The following is a 17,691-nucleotide window of genomic DNA, read 5'->3' as shown; positions in this document are numbered from 1 at the left end:
TTTTTCTCAAATAGACCACAATGCACACAAAAGGTCAGAACAGAACATCAGAACTTCACGCCCTTCGAGGCTGCTCTCGAAAAACCGTCATCATTCCATAAAGATTTGAGGTGTTTTGGGTTCCTGCGATTTGAAAGAACTGAATAAATGAAATGAAATCAGATCATAAGGCAGCGTGAGGGAACCTGTTTTTTTTTTCCTCCATCAGACACAGAATCCATAAATGAGAAACCTGGAGCTCATCTGAAATGACTGCTTTGCATTATTAATGGATCTACTCCATGTTTTATTGAGAAGATGACGGTCAGTCCTGCAGCTCGTCCCATACTGTAGGATGTACAGTGTAGAAAAACGGACGCAGGATAAATATTTGTACAAAAAAAAAAACAACGTTTATTGTATAAAGTCAGACTCTTCTGAGAATCACAAAAATCTGCCTGAACGGTTTTTCCTCATTATTTGACTGGGTTTCTGGTGAACGTGATTTGGCTTCATGAAGGTCTTTCTAATGAGGCTTTGTAAGGAGCTGGGCTGAGAACTCGTACAGATCCTTGTTAATTTTCTTCAGGGTCCTCACCTCTTCTTCTAACTCCGACACGCGCACCTTGGTGTTCTCTCCGTCGCCGAACACGCTCTGGATGGGAAAAACAGAACAGAACAGAAGTCCATTAGGGCAGATAACGCAAAGATCTACAGCAAGGAACGATCTTCTCATTAGGTCTCCTTGTGTTCTTTCTGTCTGAAGCGAATGAGAACCGTCACTGTGTTAAACGGGTTCATTTCATGCGGCGTCACGAGTTCATTTTCCTCCTGCGATCACGTTCTAAAAAGGTCATTTGTGGTTCACAAGGAAAAATCGGGTCGCCTGGTTATCGGTCTGCCGAGGAGGAAAATCGCAAACACGGATGGGTTCTGAGAGAAATAAAGAGCAGTTCTGCAAAAAGAAAGAATACACTTTAACTCTGGGAAGTCTTGCCTTCTTGATGAGGTCATCAAATCCGCTAAAGAAGGAATAAATAATAAAATCCCTAATCTAGCGCAGCAGATATCGACGCTGCTATTGTGGAAAATTCCGCCGCGCAGGCAAACGGTGGAGGACAGCGATGCAATTTTCCCACCGATTAAAGAAGCAGGATGAAGGGATGGAGGGAGAGCGGGATGCAGGCTGTTTAGAAAACTCACCGTTCATTTCCTTCAAATGAACACCGTGGGCTCTCGGCTCGCCCCCAGGATCCGGCTTCTGTTTTGATTGAGCGCGACTAATCCGGTTAGCGCCACCACGAGTTCTTCTTCAGAGCTGAACACGGCCCAGAAGGTCCCACAGTCTCAAACCGCTCCCAAATTCCCCAGGAAATAAATATTACCTCTCGGTCCTGAAGGTCAGCGGGGGGGTAAAGAGGCACTCCGGCGAATCTGCTGCGAGAAGATCTCTTGGGTGAAGAGCTCGAATCAAATCCACCCAAATGTGAAGGTTAGAATAATAACGGTGTTTAATGTGGTTGGATTTTTTTGAACCTCGGAGGCTCCATTATATCCCACTGTAATCCTTCCTGTAGTCAGCAGGTTGGATTTGGTATAATAAGTTCCCCGGGCATTCGGGTCCAAATCATCTCACATGCACTTTGATGGTATAGCAATTCATTATGCATGTAATTAAACCAAGCTATTCATTAAAACAGTGTGGGATTCATCATGACCTGGGTGAAGAAGGAGAAGATTCCTCTATTTTCTGAACAGGATCGGAGGTCTGTATGCATCCGGATGCTGAACGTGCACTGATTCCATTCCTCCAGAACATTGCTTTTCTGAACTTTCTGATGCTATACGATCAATACAACAGCTAACGGCTAACGGCGGGCCGCGTTAATCACTCATTTAATCAAGTTGTGTGGGAATGTTTGTGTAAAAGAAACCGAGCAGAAAATCTAAATTTGCCGCCTTAACAGACGTTTCAGGAGCTCCGACTGTGCATGTGGATCATCTGTCTCACCCACCTTATCTGTGACAGCACACATAAGAGAATGGAGGCGCTCTGCTTTCTCCAGATACGTCTCCTCACGCTCCTGAAAGAAAATCCCCAGACCTTATTAAAACACACCAGTCCTGTACAGTGACCTCCAAACTCGGCCTCTTTATAATGAATTCGTGTTTTACACACACACACACACACACACACACACACACACACACACACACACACACACACACACACACAGTCGTTTTAGTATTTTCAACATTGTGAATGAATACTGAAGAATCCAAAATAAGAAAGAACACAACAAAATGTTGAAAAAATTTAGATTGTCTAAAGTAGCTCCATTTAGCTTTGATGCAGCTCGGCAAACTCATGGCGTTCCCGAGGCCGCCACCTGGAATGGGTTTCACGTCACAGAGTTCATTTGCGACATTTCTTACCTTCTTAATGTGCTTTAGAGCAAGATTAGAAAAGATCCATCAGTGCTTTGAATGAAGATCAGTCAAAACATCTCAAAAACTTTAAATGTGTCCCCAAGTGCCGTCTCCAAAACCATCAAAAGCTATGATGAAACCAGGAAAGGAAGACTGAGAGCTACCTCTGCTGCACAGGATAAGTTTATTAGAATTACCAGCAGATATACTTCAGCATCCACTGATCTGATAATCTGATAAAAGTGCACGGAGTGCCGGAGAGTTTTTGAACGTGTTTTTGTTTACTATATAATTCCAGACGTATTCTTTCATATTAGATTCTTCAGTATTAATGTACAATGTTGAAAATAATAAAAATATAGAATATAATATATAATATATAATGTATAAAGACAGTTATTCAGCACTGATGGAAGGAGTCTCCAGTGTCAAAACTTCGTTACAGATACGGCTGTTGACGAAAGAGAAAAGAGAGAGAGAGAGAGAGAGAGAGAGCAGCTGTTTGTTTACAATACTGTAAAATCGATCAGACTGTAGCGAAGACGCTTTTCGTCTGCGTCCACAGACGCGTGACACCGTGTTAATAACATCAGAGCAGACATACCTGGCGGTCGCCGCCCAGCCTGAGACTTATTCCTCCCGCTCCGGCTCCTTCGGCCTGTTCAGAGTTGTTCAGATGTCGACTGAAGCGAGGCAGCGGGACGCCGGGGCGACTGTCGGGCAGGAACATGTTCCCGGGGGCCGGAATAATAGCTGCGTTGGTCACCTGACCTATGTGCAAAAAAACCCAAAATCTTAATGTTCGAATTTCTTCACGGCCTCAATACATTTAAGTGCCCTCCTGTAAACTTTCATGCTGTTCCACTCCAAAAATTAGAGGATGTTAGATGTTAAGGACACGAGCTTTACGAGGGACGTTGAGTCGAGGAAAAGCCGAACGCATAAAATAAATAAAAACCTAAAAGAATCAGAAAAGAATCAATCTGTCTAGAAAACTTGTTCAGATGCGAGTGTTTGCTCGTAACTTCAACTCGAATTGATGCTCTTCAGCTCTTCTAACGGAAATAAAAGAACAAGAGCTTTTACTGAACTCCTGCTTTTTTATCTGCCCATTACTTGCAGTGGGACACACAATTCCCACATCATCTCGACCGCACATCTGTCCATCTCAATAAAGGACCTTTTCTGTGTTGTTGCCGATCCATAAAACCCTGTTATCTGAGCAGCACCTGGACAGACGTCCAGAAGATTCTGGAGCAGATTCGATGAAGGATCCTGGGAATAAGTCGTTTGACATTTCTCTAAAATAAGAAAAAGATTTTCTGCACCATAAGAAGCCAAAGATCCACTGCATCTTCAACAAGATCAACATGTTCCACTAGATTTGAGCGCGTCTGTGAGGATTTGTGCGAAATTCATTCATACACAAATATTAGTGAAGTGATGTAGGTGAGGAGGTCTGGGGTGCAGTCAGAGTTCACATTTATTCATGTTCAATAGGGTTGGAGCTCTATAGCAGGAGATCTTCCACCAAACCCAAACCATGGAAAGCAGATTCTTTAAAAGATTTTTGCTGCTAGTTTCACGCTGAATTTCACTTGTGCCCTTGGTTTTAACTTGTAGTCTATAATGAAATTGAACCTGAAACCCACGTCTATTGGCACACTGACTTATGAAGGACGGTGCTCCCTGTGACTGTGCGTGCAGCCTTGTGCTGCCATCTGCTGGTTTACCACATTAGTCATAAACCACAAACCTACTGTATACACCACAAATCATCGTGTGTGTTTTTTATACATTTCTGTATATTTTTCTCACTTTGTGTTTTACTCTGGATGAGTGCGGTTTGTGTTCGAGGAGAGAAAATTTAAATCAACTCAAATGAACCACAGCAGAAGCTCTTGCACCATCCATGGTTTGGGGGAAATAAATAAATAAATCAAAAGCAGAACATGCAAAAAAACAAACCGCAAATCAGAGTGAATTGCACGTCGGACCCAAACACCAAGAGCACAATCTTTTATTACCAATATATATATAAATATAAATATAAAAGATGCCCTGAGCCTTCAGATTCCTCTGATCTGTTTCTGTTGTCACTATTTTTATTTATCCCTGAACGTATGAGAGTGCAGCCTCTGACAGGTTCCAGCTAACCAGGACTAGGAACACGAGCAGAACCCAGACGCTGTGTGTTTTCTTATGGACCAATTAGCGTGTAACAAATCTGCTCCGGGTCAGTGATAAGAGGAGAGCGTTTGACTGGAGCACATCATCCAGATTGCAGAAAGAATTAATGAGCTGTCATGTGCTTTGCCTTATGGTCCTCTGTAGCACCAGCAACCACGCTGCAGAACTGCATCATTCCCCGAGACGCACTCATTTGCAGCATCAAAGCGGTGCGATATCACTCCTGACTTCATCACCGTCACACACGTGCTGGTGTAGGAGATATCGTGCAGATACAAAGCAAACCTGGGTTTCGAAAAGGGTTCATCTTCAAACTTATTATTGTTACTCTTCATGAACACAATCATCAGACCTGCGCTTTCAGATGTTCTCCTTTAACACGGGTTATGCCGACTTTCCTTCGACCAACAGAACTGATTTGGAAATCTTAAGCTGCTTCAAGGCACTAAATATAATTAAAGATATCTGCAGTATCATTTTGCTGAAGTGAGCAGTTTTAAAACTCAGAATCCAAAACAAAGATCTCCAGCTTTTCAGCCCAAAGCTACGCTCCCAAACTCCCCAGCGCTCTTCTGAGAGGGAAAAGTGAGCAACATGACTGACAGACGAGTAAAGACACTACTTCATCCTTACCAGAGTTACAGACTGCAACATAGAGGTCTTGGGAGTAAAAAAGTCCAAAGTATTGCAAAAATCACAGCTCGTAAGAAATTAATTAAAATTACATTAAAATTTCCTCTGTCCAGAATCCACCCAGGGCCGACAGGGGGCCAGGAGCCCGGAGCCAATAGCCAGGAGCCCGGAGCCAATAGCCAGGAGCCCAGAGCACGTCCCAGGGAAATCTGGCACTGGACTGAGTGCCAACTAATCACAGGACAAACACACATTCATTTACACACTGCGGACAATTTAAAACCAATCAACACCTACAACGCATGTCTTTGGCCTGGGAAGAAAAACGACGTACCCTGAGGAAACCCCCAAAGCACTGGAAGAGCAAGCCAACTCCGTACACACAAACGCAGGAACATCATTTCGCTAAACGACGCCGTGTCGATCGAGCGCCTGAACCAGAAAGCGAGTAGAGGCGATTTGAACGCTTCAGTACTTCAGAGAACAAAGTCTTAGTGTAGAGGATCTTCCACCGCTAATGATACAAATGATGTGCACAAGTCCTCAGAGGCAAACACTTCAGGGCTGACCGACTCTTCTGGAAGTTTTCTGTGAACCGGCCATGATTTATTAACGTAGAGCCGCCTCTCGCTGTGCATTCGCTCTCATTTGTGCTGCGGCTGAACAGCACAGACGTGCAAATGTCCTCGCACAAGTCGCAAAAAAACGGACATGTCGTTGGATTCGCCACAGGGATGAAGGAGATGTTCGGAGCTGAATCACGGACCAATCAGCATTAACAAGAGACAGGAATGACTGCAGGATTTTATTTTATTTACATTTTTACTATTATATGTAGAGGTTTTACCGATACTGATAGCTGGGTTGGATCGTACTTGCAGATAACTGATCATTTTTAAAATGGATACTGAATAGTGTGAAAAAAACAAACAAAAGCAAATAAATAAATAAATAAATAAAACCCAGTACTGAATCATGAAAATGTAATATATATGAATAGACGAATATACTAATAAATAATTATAAATGTAATAAATGATAAATATAATGTAGCACACTGAGTCTTATGTGTAAAAACACACAGCACGTGGCATCAATGATTCTCCTCTAGAGGCCGCTCTCGTGACGACAACGGATCGTTTCAGCATTTTCAACAGACGCAACCTGGAAAAACTATTGGTATGCAGATAGTTCCAGCAATCAACTATCGGTGCTGATTAATCGATGAATTGGTAAACCTTTACTTATGAGCATGTGTATATATAATGTGAATGTATAGGAATTTGGCTCATATTTATACTCTGTGAAACAGGAGGTCGTGGTTGAACAATTTTCTGTAAAAAATAAAAAAATACTTAAATATTTTCCTCATATTCATAGGGGTGCCAATAATTGTGCCACACATATATTTAACATAGATTTTTTTTATATAACAGTGTTTGATTGCAATTGTTCCTCAAAAGGTGCCAATATTAGCAGAGGGCACGGGATATGACGCAAAACACTCGAAATCGCCTTGTTAGACGTTTGGTAGCGAGAAACCGGCAGTGAAGTTAAATGTCAGCGTGTTGGTTCGAGACTAGAGCAGATCGAGCTTTAAATGGAAAATTTAACGTTACACTGGAGAACATCTGAAACCGGCGAGCTCAAACAGGTTTCTGTAGATCAGTGCGAGGCGTTCTCCTCGGCCGCCTGCTTTGAAGAGAACCGAAAGACCTCACGGGCATCGGATGAATTTCGTTTAAATGTTAATCGCGGCCAAGTTTTTCCAAAGGCTTCAAATAATCCATCATCAGACTTTTCAATCGGGGGTCCGGACAGCGAGCTAATTCCTCATCAGCGGCGAGCTTTGTGCCGAAAGGGAGTTCAAATGGAGGAATACGAGCAGGAGAGTGTGGACTGAACGCGAGAGAACCTGGAGATGATGAGGAAAGAAGTCTGGTTCGACGCCACACCAAGGTTCAGGCACTTACAGTACAGATACAGCAATAAATCCGAATGGGGTTCAAGACATTAACAGACGTTCAGGAGATTTGCAGGTGGACTTCAGGTTTGCAATAACAGACTGATAGAAATTTTGTTCCATATTTCAAAAAATGGAGGAGTAATTTATTAATTACACACCGCTCATGTGCTTAATCCTCCACAGGCAAATAACAACTCGCATCGATACAACTTATAAAATAATAATGCAACTTATTAATATTTCAGATTCCGTTTGGGTGAAGGCTTTGTACTTTCAATTCAGACTCTATAATAGCAATTAATGAAAGCGACTGGAATAAAAATAAATCTCCTGCTGGAGGTGAGTACAAACCATAAAACCACCCCGAGCCTGCGTTTATACGCCCGAACATTTCGGATCGATCAGCAGTTTGGAAATTGCAGGATCATTATTTTCCTCCGTTTTAAGAAAATAAACAAAGTGGAAACACTTGATAAAGTTTACTATACACTTCATAACCCGGACAGACTCCCGGTACGACAGTGGCAGAGTTTAAGAAAGTCAGAGAGATAAAAATAATAGGAGGGCAATACAATTCCAAAAGTATTGGGACACTGGATTTTTCCAATTATATGTGATTCTTCTCCAAACTGTTGCACCACACAAGAGGGTTGTATCTCTGGATGCAGGAGCGTGAAATTTTCCTTTAGCTTGAACTAGAAGACCCAAAGCTGCTGAAGAATTGCTTTACATGTGCTGGAGAAGAAGATCTCCTGCTATAGAGCTCCAACCCTATTGAACACCTTTAGGATGAATGAATTTTCACAAGCACTCTAACCTCTAGTGGAGGGTATTATAACAGCAAATGGAGACAAGTTGTGGAATTAGATGATCAATCTTACACCCACAACCACTTTTGTCCGTATATTATAGAAAACACGAGAAGGACGTAGAAAAAGTGGCAGAATGTCACCTTTAAACCCTAAGACTTTGCTCGAACTGAAGTCTACCTCACACTCTACCCCAGGTTGCACATCTGCCAAATGAGTAAATGTAATGTAAATGTAAATGTGCAGCTTAACAGCTGAGAACCTCATAAATAAAGATGGGGAAATAAAAGGTGAGCCGGAGCGATGTTTTGGCTCGTTTACGAGTCTGTTAAAAAAAAAAAAAAAAACCACCACCAAAAAACACAAAAGCCCTACGCTCTAATCAAGCAACATAAAATGCAACTCTGGTTTCTGTAATCCCAAATTGACACGTGAGCTTTATTAGTGGATTTAAGTGTTAGAAGTGAACGAAGGCATTAAACAAACAATAAACCCATCATCTGTTTCAATCACGAGCCGCATGTTGCGCGAGAGTATTTATTCGTTGTTGTGCGCCATCAGTGCCGCCTAATTATCTCTCACTCAATTACAACTATCGATTCACTGCGTTCTGGCTCCTTCTGCTGGAATTACACTAATGGCCTGAGCCACTTCATCCTGCAACACACATTCATAAATTGTACACAATGCCAGGTAGGGGGCATGACGTTATGGAAGGGGGATGGTGGGAGGTGGGGTTTGAATGCAAGTTTTGCCAAAACGCTGCAGATGCAGCCTCCTGGCTCAGTGAAATCCCACGGGAACAAAAAAACCTACTCGTATAGCGAATGGCAGCAACAATGCAAAAGAAATCATCATGAGTCTTCCAAAAAATTCTCTCTGTGCAGACGCGGCCTTAAGCCCAATTCATTTGCATTGCAATCCGCTTTCTTAGAAATCCAGACTGGTTTCTGGTTCTGTTCCGCACACAAAGACCTTGAAGTGCTCATCACTTCTTTATAGTTATAATTTTTTTACTAACAGTGAGTTACAGTGAGGTGCAGGTCCAGCATGGACACACGGCTGATAAGAGTCATCATATACATGCGTACGTATGCAGATGTTTATTATTAGTGAAAATTTAAAATAGAGCAAAATATGAATGTAAATGTTTTAAAGTAACGATGGTGTTTTAAATGACGTAAATCATCAGGACTCCAAACGGAACTTTTTGCATGTTTCTACACGGACGGTTTTAATTGCTGCACCATGGTGGATTTTAGATTTTACAACGAGTGAAGAAAGAACGTCGTGAATAAACGTGTGTTGCGTTTTACTCTGGTGAGGTTTTAATTTTAACATATATATTTATCTTTACATTATTTATTTATTATTTAGTTATCGTTACATTAATTGTGCGTTAATAAAATGTATGCTTTTTTTTTAATAGAAAGCTACAGTGTGTGTGTGTGTGTGTGTGTGTGTGTGTGTGTGTGTGAGATGGTTGTGTTGTTGTTTTTTGCTCACATTTCTATCTCCCCTGAAACACAGCTGGGAAATGTACAAGGTCTGATACAAGGTTTTGTCGCAGCAGCAGCAGCAGCGGTGTGAATCACAGAAAGTGATCGAACCAATCAGACCAGACTTATCAGAACAGAAGCTTCCATGACCTGCAGGAGCGAAAAGTTTCTCCGACACCCAGCAAAAGACTTCTACAAGAATGCACTCGGTATCAGACTCCAATCTGAGTAGCGGAGATGGAAACGGGGAACACGAGAGAAGATCTTATGTGACTTCCTAATAAAGTGTCTCCGTATCTGAGATCACTTCCTGTTCACTACATAGATCTTTATTTTAGATTTCGGGTCGTTCCGTCTGAAGGCAGTGTGGACGGCGTTCTGCGTGCTCATGGAATCCCACAGAGCTCTGAACAAACACGATATTCCTAGAATTTCCACTTCCAGGACGAGGTGTTTGATTGATGTTGTGGAGTGGAGACTGCAATCAGCTGTGTAATTAACACAGGTTTTGACGCCACGGCCAGCCGTGTCTGACGGAGTTCTCCCTGATGTGAGCAGCGTTTCTAATGAGCGCCATCTTCCTTTTGAGCCTCCAAGTTCCTGCGAAATGATTCCCTTCACCGTCACTCACAGTGACTGATTATAATATTTAGTCCTGATGTTGACACTTACATCGGAGGATCCGTTTATTTCGTATAATTCAGAGTGAACACACAGCGATACGCGTTCTTTCTCGCCATCGTCTTCAGCTGTAAAGGAAGGCGCACGTTCGACGGCGTGAATTTGTTTGGTTCTCGCTCGCTGCTCGGCTCCACACGTGTCGAAATGCAGACCTTAATGAAAATAGATAAAAGGGTGCGAGGGCAGGGATCAGCGGCATCGGGGGAGTAAGCGTGAAAGTGGGCTTAATTGCCTTCAAGATCAAATGCTTTAGATGAAAGAGTTGAATAAACACTCCAATTGAGAAGACATTTGTGTGTGTGTGTGTGTGTGTGTGTCCAAAATGGAAAGCATTTCTCGATTCACGAGCATTTCTACGTTAAAGCAGGAAGTGGTGCAAAAGCACCTGGAACACGACATGGAGAGAAAAATAACGTGTGGGTTTATTGTCAGGAACGGAGGTCGGTTGAACATCAGCTCGAGATTTAGAGGGATTGTGGAGATTTAGAGGGATGAGCACCACGCTCATGGTGGGTTATAAACTAAAGTGTATAAAGCTCTTAAAGCTTGGATAATTACTGAAGGTACTACAGTGGCGAGTGATCTGTTCGATGCTCCTTCAGACCCGAACACCTCGTTTCATTGCTCCATGGTCCAGAACCGATGCTCCATTTTAGGAACTCTGGATGGTGTACAGAGGTCAGCATTAGTTTAAGACACAGCAAGATGAGATGCTCCGCTCCTTTCTATAAACACCAGCTTTTCAAGGAGCTTTTCTCTGGGATCCTTCTCTTCTGAAGAACCACAATGAGCCGCAAAAGGGCCATTACCCCTGGCACAGGTTCTCCATCCTGTCAGTACCCCCAGTTCCATAACATGCAGGTGGGAAGTTCATGAAACTTCTAATCGAACCACAGAAGGTTTCGTAGGCAAAAGGAATAACGGTGAGAGGAAATGAAATCTCCATGTTCATCCTCCTCGTGCAAAACATTTCCACGCTACAGAAAAAAGCAGCAGCGCAAAGATGAACGTCTTAAAGCATTCCGATGAGGAAGAGTTGTGGGTATGATCCCGAGAACATCATAAACACGCTGAAGTGAGGAGGTGGAGGCTGATGATGTGAGCTGCTTCTCTGCAGACTGCAATCAGTCCTCAAAAGGAAACGTGAACATGGAGACGGGTTAGGATACGTTAGAGAAGAAGCTGATCTCGTTTCTCAAAAAAAAAATAATAGTAGAAGATCGTAGGACATTCCATACAGTAAACTGATCATCTCTCGATCCTAATTATGGACTCAAAGCTTTTTTTATATTATTTCCATGCTGATATACTGGACGTGTTTATACGCAGGGGAAGTGTTTATAATCAAACAACACTGTGTGAATGCGTCTTTCGTGAACATCATCAAAGCCGAGATGTTGAAATCTTTTATTTTTTTTACAGCAGATCTTCTGAGACGACTCGATGCTTCAAAAAGTACAAAGTTCTCCCAGATATTTATTTGGAGAAAAAAGAAACCTGGCACAGCTCTAACAGAAGGAATTCTGAACAGGACTGTAGCTGAGCTTCTGCAATTTATCTGCTTTAACTGGACCTGGCAGCATTGAAATATAAATGTAAAAAAGCTTTCAAAACATTGGCTGCGAGTCAGAAGGGTCCGAGTCGTCAGCGTGGTCGTGGATCTAAACAAGCGAAGAGGGAAAAAAAGGAAAGCGGAACGGACGCAGCCAGAACTTTCAAGGCCTTGATATTCACCGGAATACTTTCACTGTGCTGGTTCTGTATTCAGACCGCAACGCCACTGCATCATCTGCAGCTCCCACGCATTCATACGCAAATAAAAACCCTGCCTTCTTCAATCCGATCAAATCAAATGCCCTTTTTTCTTCCGTATAATTACGAAAATGAATAAACTCTGATGTTTTATGTGGGTATGAATGTTTTTATGTGAACACTGGGAACGCCGGAAACTCCAGATTACTGTTTAGGGAATTTGGAAATATTCTGAATATTTTAGAATATTTTAAAATTTAGGGATATTTGGATTTTTTTTTTTTATTGTTGGGAGTATTTCGAATGTTGGGAATATTTGGAATGTTAGGAACAATTGAGATGTTGGGAAAAACTGAATTATTGGAATGTTGGGGATATTTAACAAATTTGGAATGTTAGGAATATTTGGCAAAAAAGATTTCTAATTGGAATGTTGGGAAAATTATGAATATTGGAAATATATATAAAAAAGTTGGAATGTTAGAAATAATTGCAATATTTTAATGTTGGGAATATTTGGGATGTTAAGAATATATTTTTATTGGAATGTTGGGAAAATTAAACAATTTGGAATGTTGGGAATATTTGTGATGTTGAAAAAACAGATTTTTAATTGGAATGTTGGGAAAATGAAAAACAATGTGGAATGTTGGGAATATTTGGAATGTTAGGAACTGAGGAATTGAGATGTTGGGAAAAACTGTATTATTGTAATGTTGGGAATATTTAACAAATTTGGAATGTTAGGAATATTTGATATGTTGGATTTTTTTTTATTGGAATGTTGGGAAAATTATGAATATTGGAAATATAAAAAAAAGGTGGAATGTTAGAAATAATTGCAATATTTTTATGTTGGGAATATTTAGGATGTTGAGAATACATTTTTATTGGAATGTTGGGAAAATTAAACAATTTGGAATGTTGGTAATATTTGGGATTTAAAAAAAAAAATTTTAATAGGAATGTTGGGAAAATGTAAAACAATATAAGTATAAAAAAAAGATTTGTTTTTATGCTGGCAATATTTGGAATGTTATGAATATTTTGAATCTTGGTCATTTTAAAGAGCAACTCGATCACAAATTCCAATTCCAAAATGCCAAAAACTGGTTTCTGGTGTAACTCATGACTGGAAATGATCTTCAGATGGTATTGCTCGTGTTGTATTTTTACACTTATACACTTATAATATTTCAAAAACAGCAGGTGAGGAGTGGATTTGATTTTACTGCAGGATCATCTAGATCACATGGTCATCTGGAATGTGACTCAGCACTGATGGATGGTAAAAAGCATGATGGGTTTTTAAATGCAGAGAAGATGTGTGTATGAGAGAGAGAGAGAGAGAGAGAGAGAGAGAGAGAGAGAGAGAGAGAGAGAGAGATGATGCCAGGAGAGGAGTGGGAGGAACTCACCTTTGTGGTTGATGCAGCGGATGCACTGTTTGCTCTGAACGTCCCACATCCTGACAGTCTCGTCATGTGAACCTGACAGCAGCAGCGTTCCGTCCATGGACACGGACAGACACGTCACCAGGTTCCTGCACACAACACAAACTTGCAATCGAGCCGCTGCTTCTTGGTCCCTCAGTTCTACACTTTAGGATGCATGTGGTCATCATACACACACTACAAGTGCATCAGAGGACTAATAATATCAGCATGTGTGTAAATAAATGATAGTTTAATGTGATTGGAAAACCAATTCCTGTAGAACATCTGTAAAGGACTTCAGACAGCAGAACTGCACCTGCTCTCTGGCTTGCTGTTGTGGCAGGCAGTAGATTATGTACACTGAACATGACTTCGCTATTCAGTAATGGTAGGATTTTAAAAACACGCCGTGGCAGCAGAGGGCACGCTCTGCCTGTGAATGAGAGGGTTCATGGAAAATGATCTCTTCAGTATTACTGGCATATGCAGACTAAACTGAGCTGCTCTGAAACTGTACCAAACAGAAGGATTAACAACAGAAAACCATTTCCTGCATCCAGCATCCTCAACCCTGACCCCATCAACCAGGACTATCACCTAGGACCAGTATATAAAGAGTCCTCAAACTTCACCAAGATGATCATGACCATCATCATCCTCCACCAGGCTTAACATCAAGCTATCTAGAGCTGCCAAGGGTGGACAGGTTATCTGGAGCAAATGCTCCCACTGGGGTTGATTCATCTGTCCTACAGATCACACTTGCAAAAATGTCTCCAGGGGTGATCTGGAAGCCTATATGGAGGTATCCTGAAGCATTCCTGCTGCCTGTGAATCAATGGGTTGTAATCGGCAACCTCACTATAGATTTTAAGTTCCACCAACAACACCTCAGGATGGGAGATCCAGCTGGTGGAAGATCAGCTCTCTGCATATCCACTGCTTTTAATTTCAGTAACGTGTGAAAATAAATAAACAACAAAAACAAAATTTTTCTCCAAGATGCACACCTCCTACACATCAGCAATGCATGCGAGCATTTTCAGCCTGAGGCATCACTATCACAGGCTGGCAGCTGTCAAGCAATAAAGCAGCAGGAGGGAATTGGTCATGACAAAACGCAGGAAAAATCCAGATAAAAAAAAAAAAAAAGTTTGGTTTAGATGCTTAAACAAGAAGATGAAAGCAGTTACGGAGGTGAGATCCAGTCAGGATCTACAAACCCAGACTGTGACTGCTAAAAGTGATTATGAGTTTACCTGTGGCCTTTAAACATCTGATTGCCCTCGCCGTCCGACTGGAACGTCTTATCCCGACTCAGAGCCTGTCGGTGTGAAAAGGAACCGGAGAAAAGAATAAAACACAAAAAACGCAAATGAGCTGATAATCCAGGTCTAAAGCTTAACGTGATCGTTCACTCCAACATCCATTAGCTCGAAGTGTGGTTTTTGGCCCTGATCATCTTCTAAATAGTTTGATCAATCGACTTAATTGCATCAATTAACGAAGGGAAAAAGGATCTGCAGATACGTGGGTGGTCCAGACTACTAAACTCCCCTGCTGCTGCTGCTGCTGCTGACTCAAATCATTCCACCACTTCCTAATGGCTCGCTCAATGATTCTCAATTAAATATGACGAGTGGAGTTCAAAGGCGAGGATTACGCTATAGACAGCCCAAAGTCATTTATTTCCTACTTATACATCAATGTTTTCATGTGATCGCTGTTCTGCTCTGTCCAGGATTTAACACTCACATTATTAAGAGCAATCAGAAGCATGACTTCTTTTAATACCAAGACTTTTTATATGCATCACTCAAATAAAAGGAAGGACATGGTTATGAGTTATAATCACAAATACACTCCACATTTCACAAATGCGGTGTTTAATAGACGACATTTTGGGGATTTTATGGATGACGTAAGACGGCGCAACACGTTCTCTTCTCAACTTTCAATCGAAATCATTTTAACACCAGACGTCCTTCAGGGATAACGACCCCAACTCTCTGTGACGTCCCGACAACCAAGGATCTATAAAGCATCCCATCCTCATCTGGGTGGCACCGAATGTCCATTCGTTACAGTTCCATCTTTATTAAAGTGTGAAGCGATTACATGCAGCCTGTGGTCCTGAGCACATTGTAGCAGACAGGTGACATTAACCACAGTCCAAATCCATCCTCAGTTCAGTTTATGTACTTTATACTCTTCACCTGTACTGTACAGCACACTGCAATTCTCTCAGTGATTTTAGGAAGCTGCAGTCAGAGTGCAGGGTCAGACATCACCCCTGGAGCCGAAAGGGGCCAAAGCTGTTCCTGACACGCTTCCTCTTTATCACAATGTACGCTTTTTTCCCCACTCCTGCCTCAACCTTCACACATCAGAAGATACAAAACCAGGCAAAAAAAAAAAAAAAAAAAACAACCAAACATCTGAAGCATTATTTCAGAGCGGTGATGTGATTCAGCGGCGCTGACGGAGGACATGCAGGAGACGCAGGAACCGTCTGCAGAACATTAACCTTCATCTCTTCAATGAACATCTTTTCTGAATGGAAAGAGCAGCAGTGTACACCACAAACAGGAAGTTCACACACAGCTGGAGGACTGGGTTACTCCGGGTGCAGCCGAGCTCTCGTCTGATTGGCCAGAAAGTGTGTGTTATTTTTGGAACGACTGGAACTTTAGTTGCGGCTGTAACGAGTTTTTATTCGTGCTGTCATCGTTCTGATATGCTACTGTTTCCATGGCAACAGCACATACATTACTCTGGTGAGGTTGGTATTCAATAGTTTCTTTCACTGTGTTTGTGTGTGTGTGTGTGTGTGTGTGTGTGTGTGTGTGTGTACCTTTACATCATGCAGTTTTAATAAACCAGATCATTTTAAAGACTATACAGTGTACAGATGTGAAGCTGCTGCATATAAATGACAGTAAACTGTATTTAGGCATTTTTCACTCACCGTGTTACAGAGGGACACCTGGAAGATATTTCCATCACTTCCTCCACAGAACAATAAGTACTCACAGGGGTCAAGGGTCACCGACATGATACTGGTGTCGAAGAGGACTGACAAAAGCATCTCTCCGGAGGAGATTTCCCACAGCTGTAAGAACGATATCAAGACAGATGTTGATGTATCTCAGAAACACAACTGCATTTTTTTATTCATAAACCAAATGCAAATATATAATAAATTACACAACGTCCTTTAAACTACCGTAATTTCCAGACTATAAAGCGCACCTATACATAAGCCGAACACTGAATTTTACAAATATTTTTATTTTGAACATAAATAAGTCGCACCTGTCTATAAGCTGCACTGAAACTAATGCACTTTACACAGGCTTTAATGAAAGACAGTGTCTGTTACACGGTGTAACGGGTGACATATGTCGCGCTTCCATTAGGAGCATTGCGGTATTTTGGGAAAAGCCTGGCACTGCATTTTTCCGCTATTACTGCGTGTGTGCAAGGCCGAGGAATATGTCCTTATTATTTTCTGATGCTGATTTCTAAGTTTCTTTGACTAACCCGTAACGCTGTTGCCAAGAAAAATAAAAAAGCACGAGTTTTGGAAACCTGTCTGTGCTTATATGATTTCTGTTGTAACTGGAGTTAGCGAGCTCTCCCTTCACCCAGACTCAACACGTTACAACGGCTTGTATCTAAACAGTAGCAGACCAAGAAAGTCATTGTTCACTGTCTTCCTCCTTCCTTTCACAACTATTTCTCTCGGGAGTTTATCTTTTGGCATCGTCGTGCGTTTAAAAAAAACGTTTTTCTCCCGATGCCGTGCAGCTCAGAACACAGGTGAAGTGTCTAATCATTAGTCTAATGTTATGGGGCTCAGTTTTTTGGCTTGAAGTTTTGAAACCGCAAAAAACCTAGGTAAAATTCATAAATTAGCCGCTTCGTTGTTTAAGCCACGGGGATCAAAACGTGGGAAAAAAGTAGCGGCTTATAGTCCGAAAAATACGGTAAGTCTTCTTGAGTCTCTTCCTATAAAAGACCAAGAAAAAGAAAGACACCGAGAGGAAGCGCCTGGACCCCCGTCTCCTTGCAGACCAGAGCAGTGGAACTCGGACATTGTACCTTCATCTCCGTACCCGCTTCGGATGCTGCTTTTTTGCTCATTATCATATTAAAACTTCCTAGCAGACGCAATCTTATAGTATTATGAATCTTCACAAGGACGTCTGAACCTCCAGCTGCACCACCAGTAGCACAGTTGCAATGCTCTCCCTCACATTATCCGTCCTTCAGAAGAGAGTACGTTTATAAAATTACCCCCCACCTCACCCCAC

At 41.8% G+C, this 17,691-nt stretch overlaps 1 protein-coding gene across 1 annotated transcript in view; it reads right to left on the bottom strand.

Annotated features, from left to right (window-relative positions):
* Window positions 1–369: 369 nt before the first annotated feature.
* Window positions 370–17,691, bottom strand: part of wdr18 (WD repeat domain 18) — a 39,470-nt gene continuing 22,148 nt past the window's right edge. Inside the window, 6 exon segments of the mRNA XM_046857604.1 lie at window positions 370–634; window positions 1,995–2,063; window positions 3,014–3,180; window positions 13,358–13,482; window positions 14,635–14,699; window positions 16,344–16,487. Of these exon segments, the coding sequence (XP_046713560.1) occupies window positions 506–634; window positions 1,995–2,063; window positions 3,014–3,180; window positions 13,358–13,482; window positions 14,635–14,699; window positions 16,344–16,487 (699 nt within the window). The 3' untranslated portion in view covers window positions 370–505.

This window comes from Silurus meridionalis, chromosome 9 (assembly GCF_014805685.1).
Source record: "Silurus meridionalis isolate SWU-2019-XX chromosome 9, ASM1480568v1, whole genome shotgun sequence".
NCBI lineage: Eukaryota > Metazoa > Chordata > Actinopteri > Siluriformes > Siluridae > Silurus > Silurus meridionalis.
Note: the sequence above shows the minus strand (reverse complement) of the source record. Positions and strands in the feature narration are given on the sequence as shown.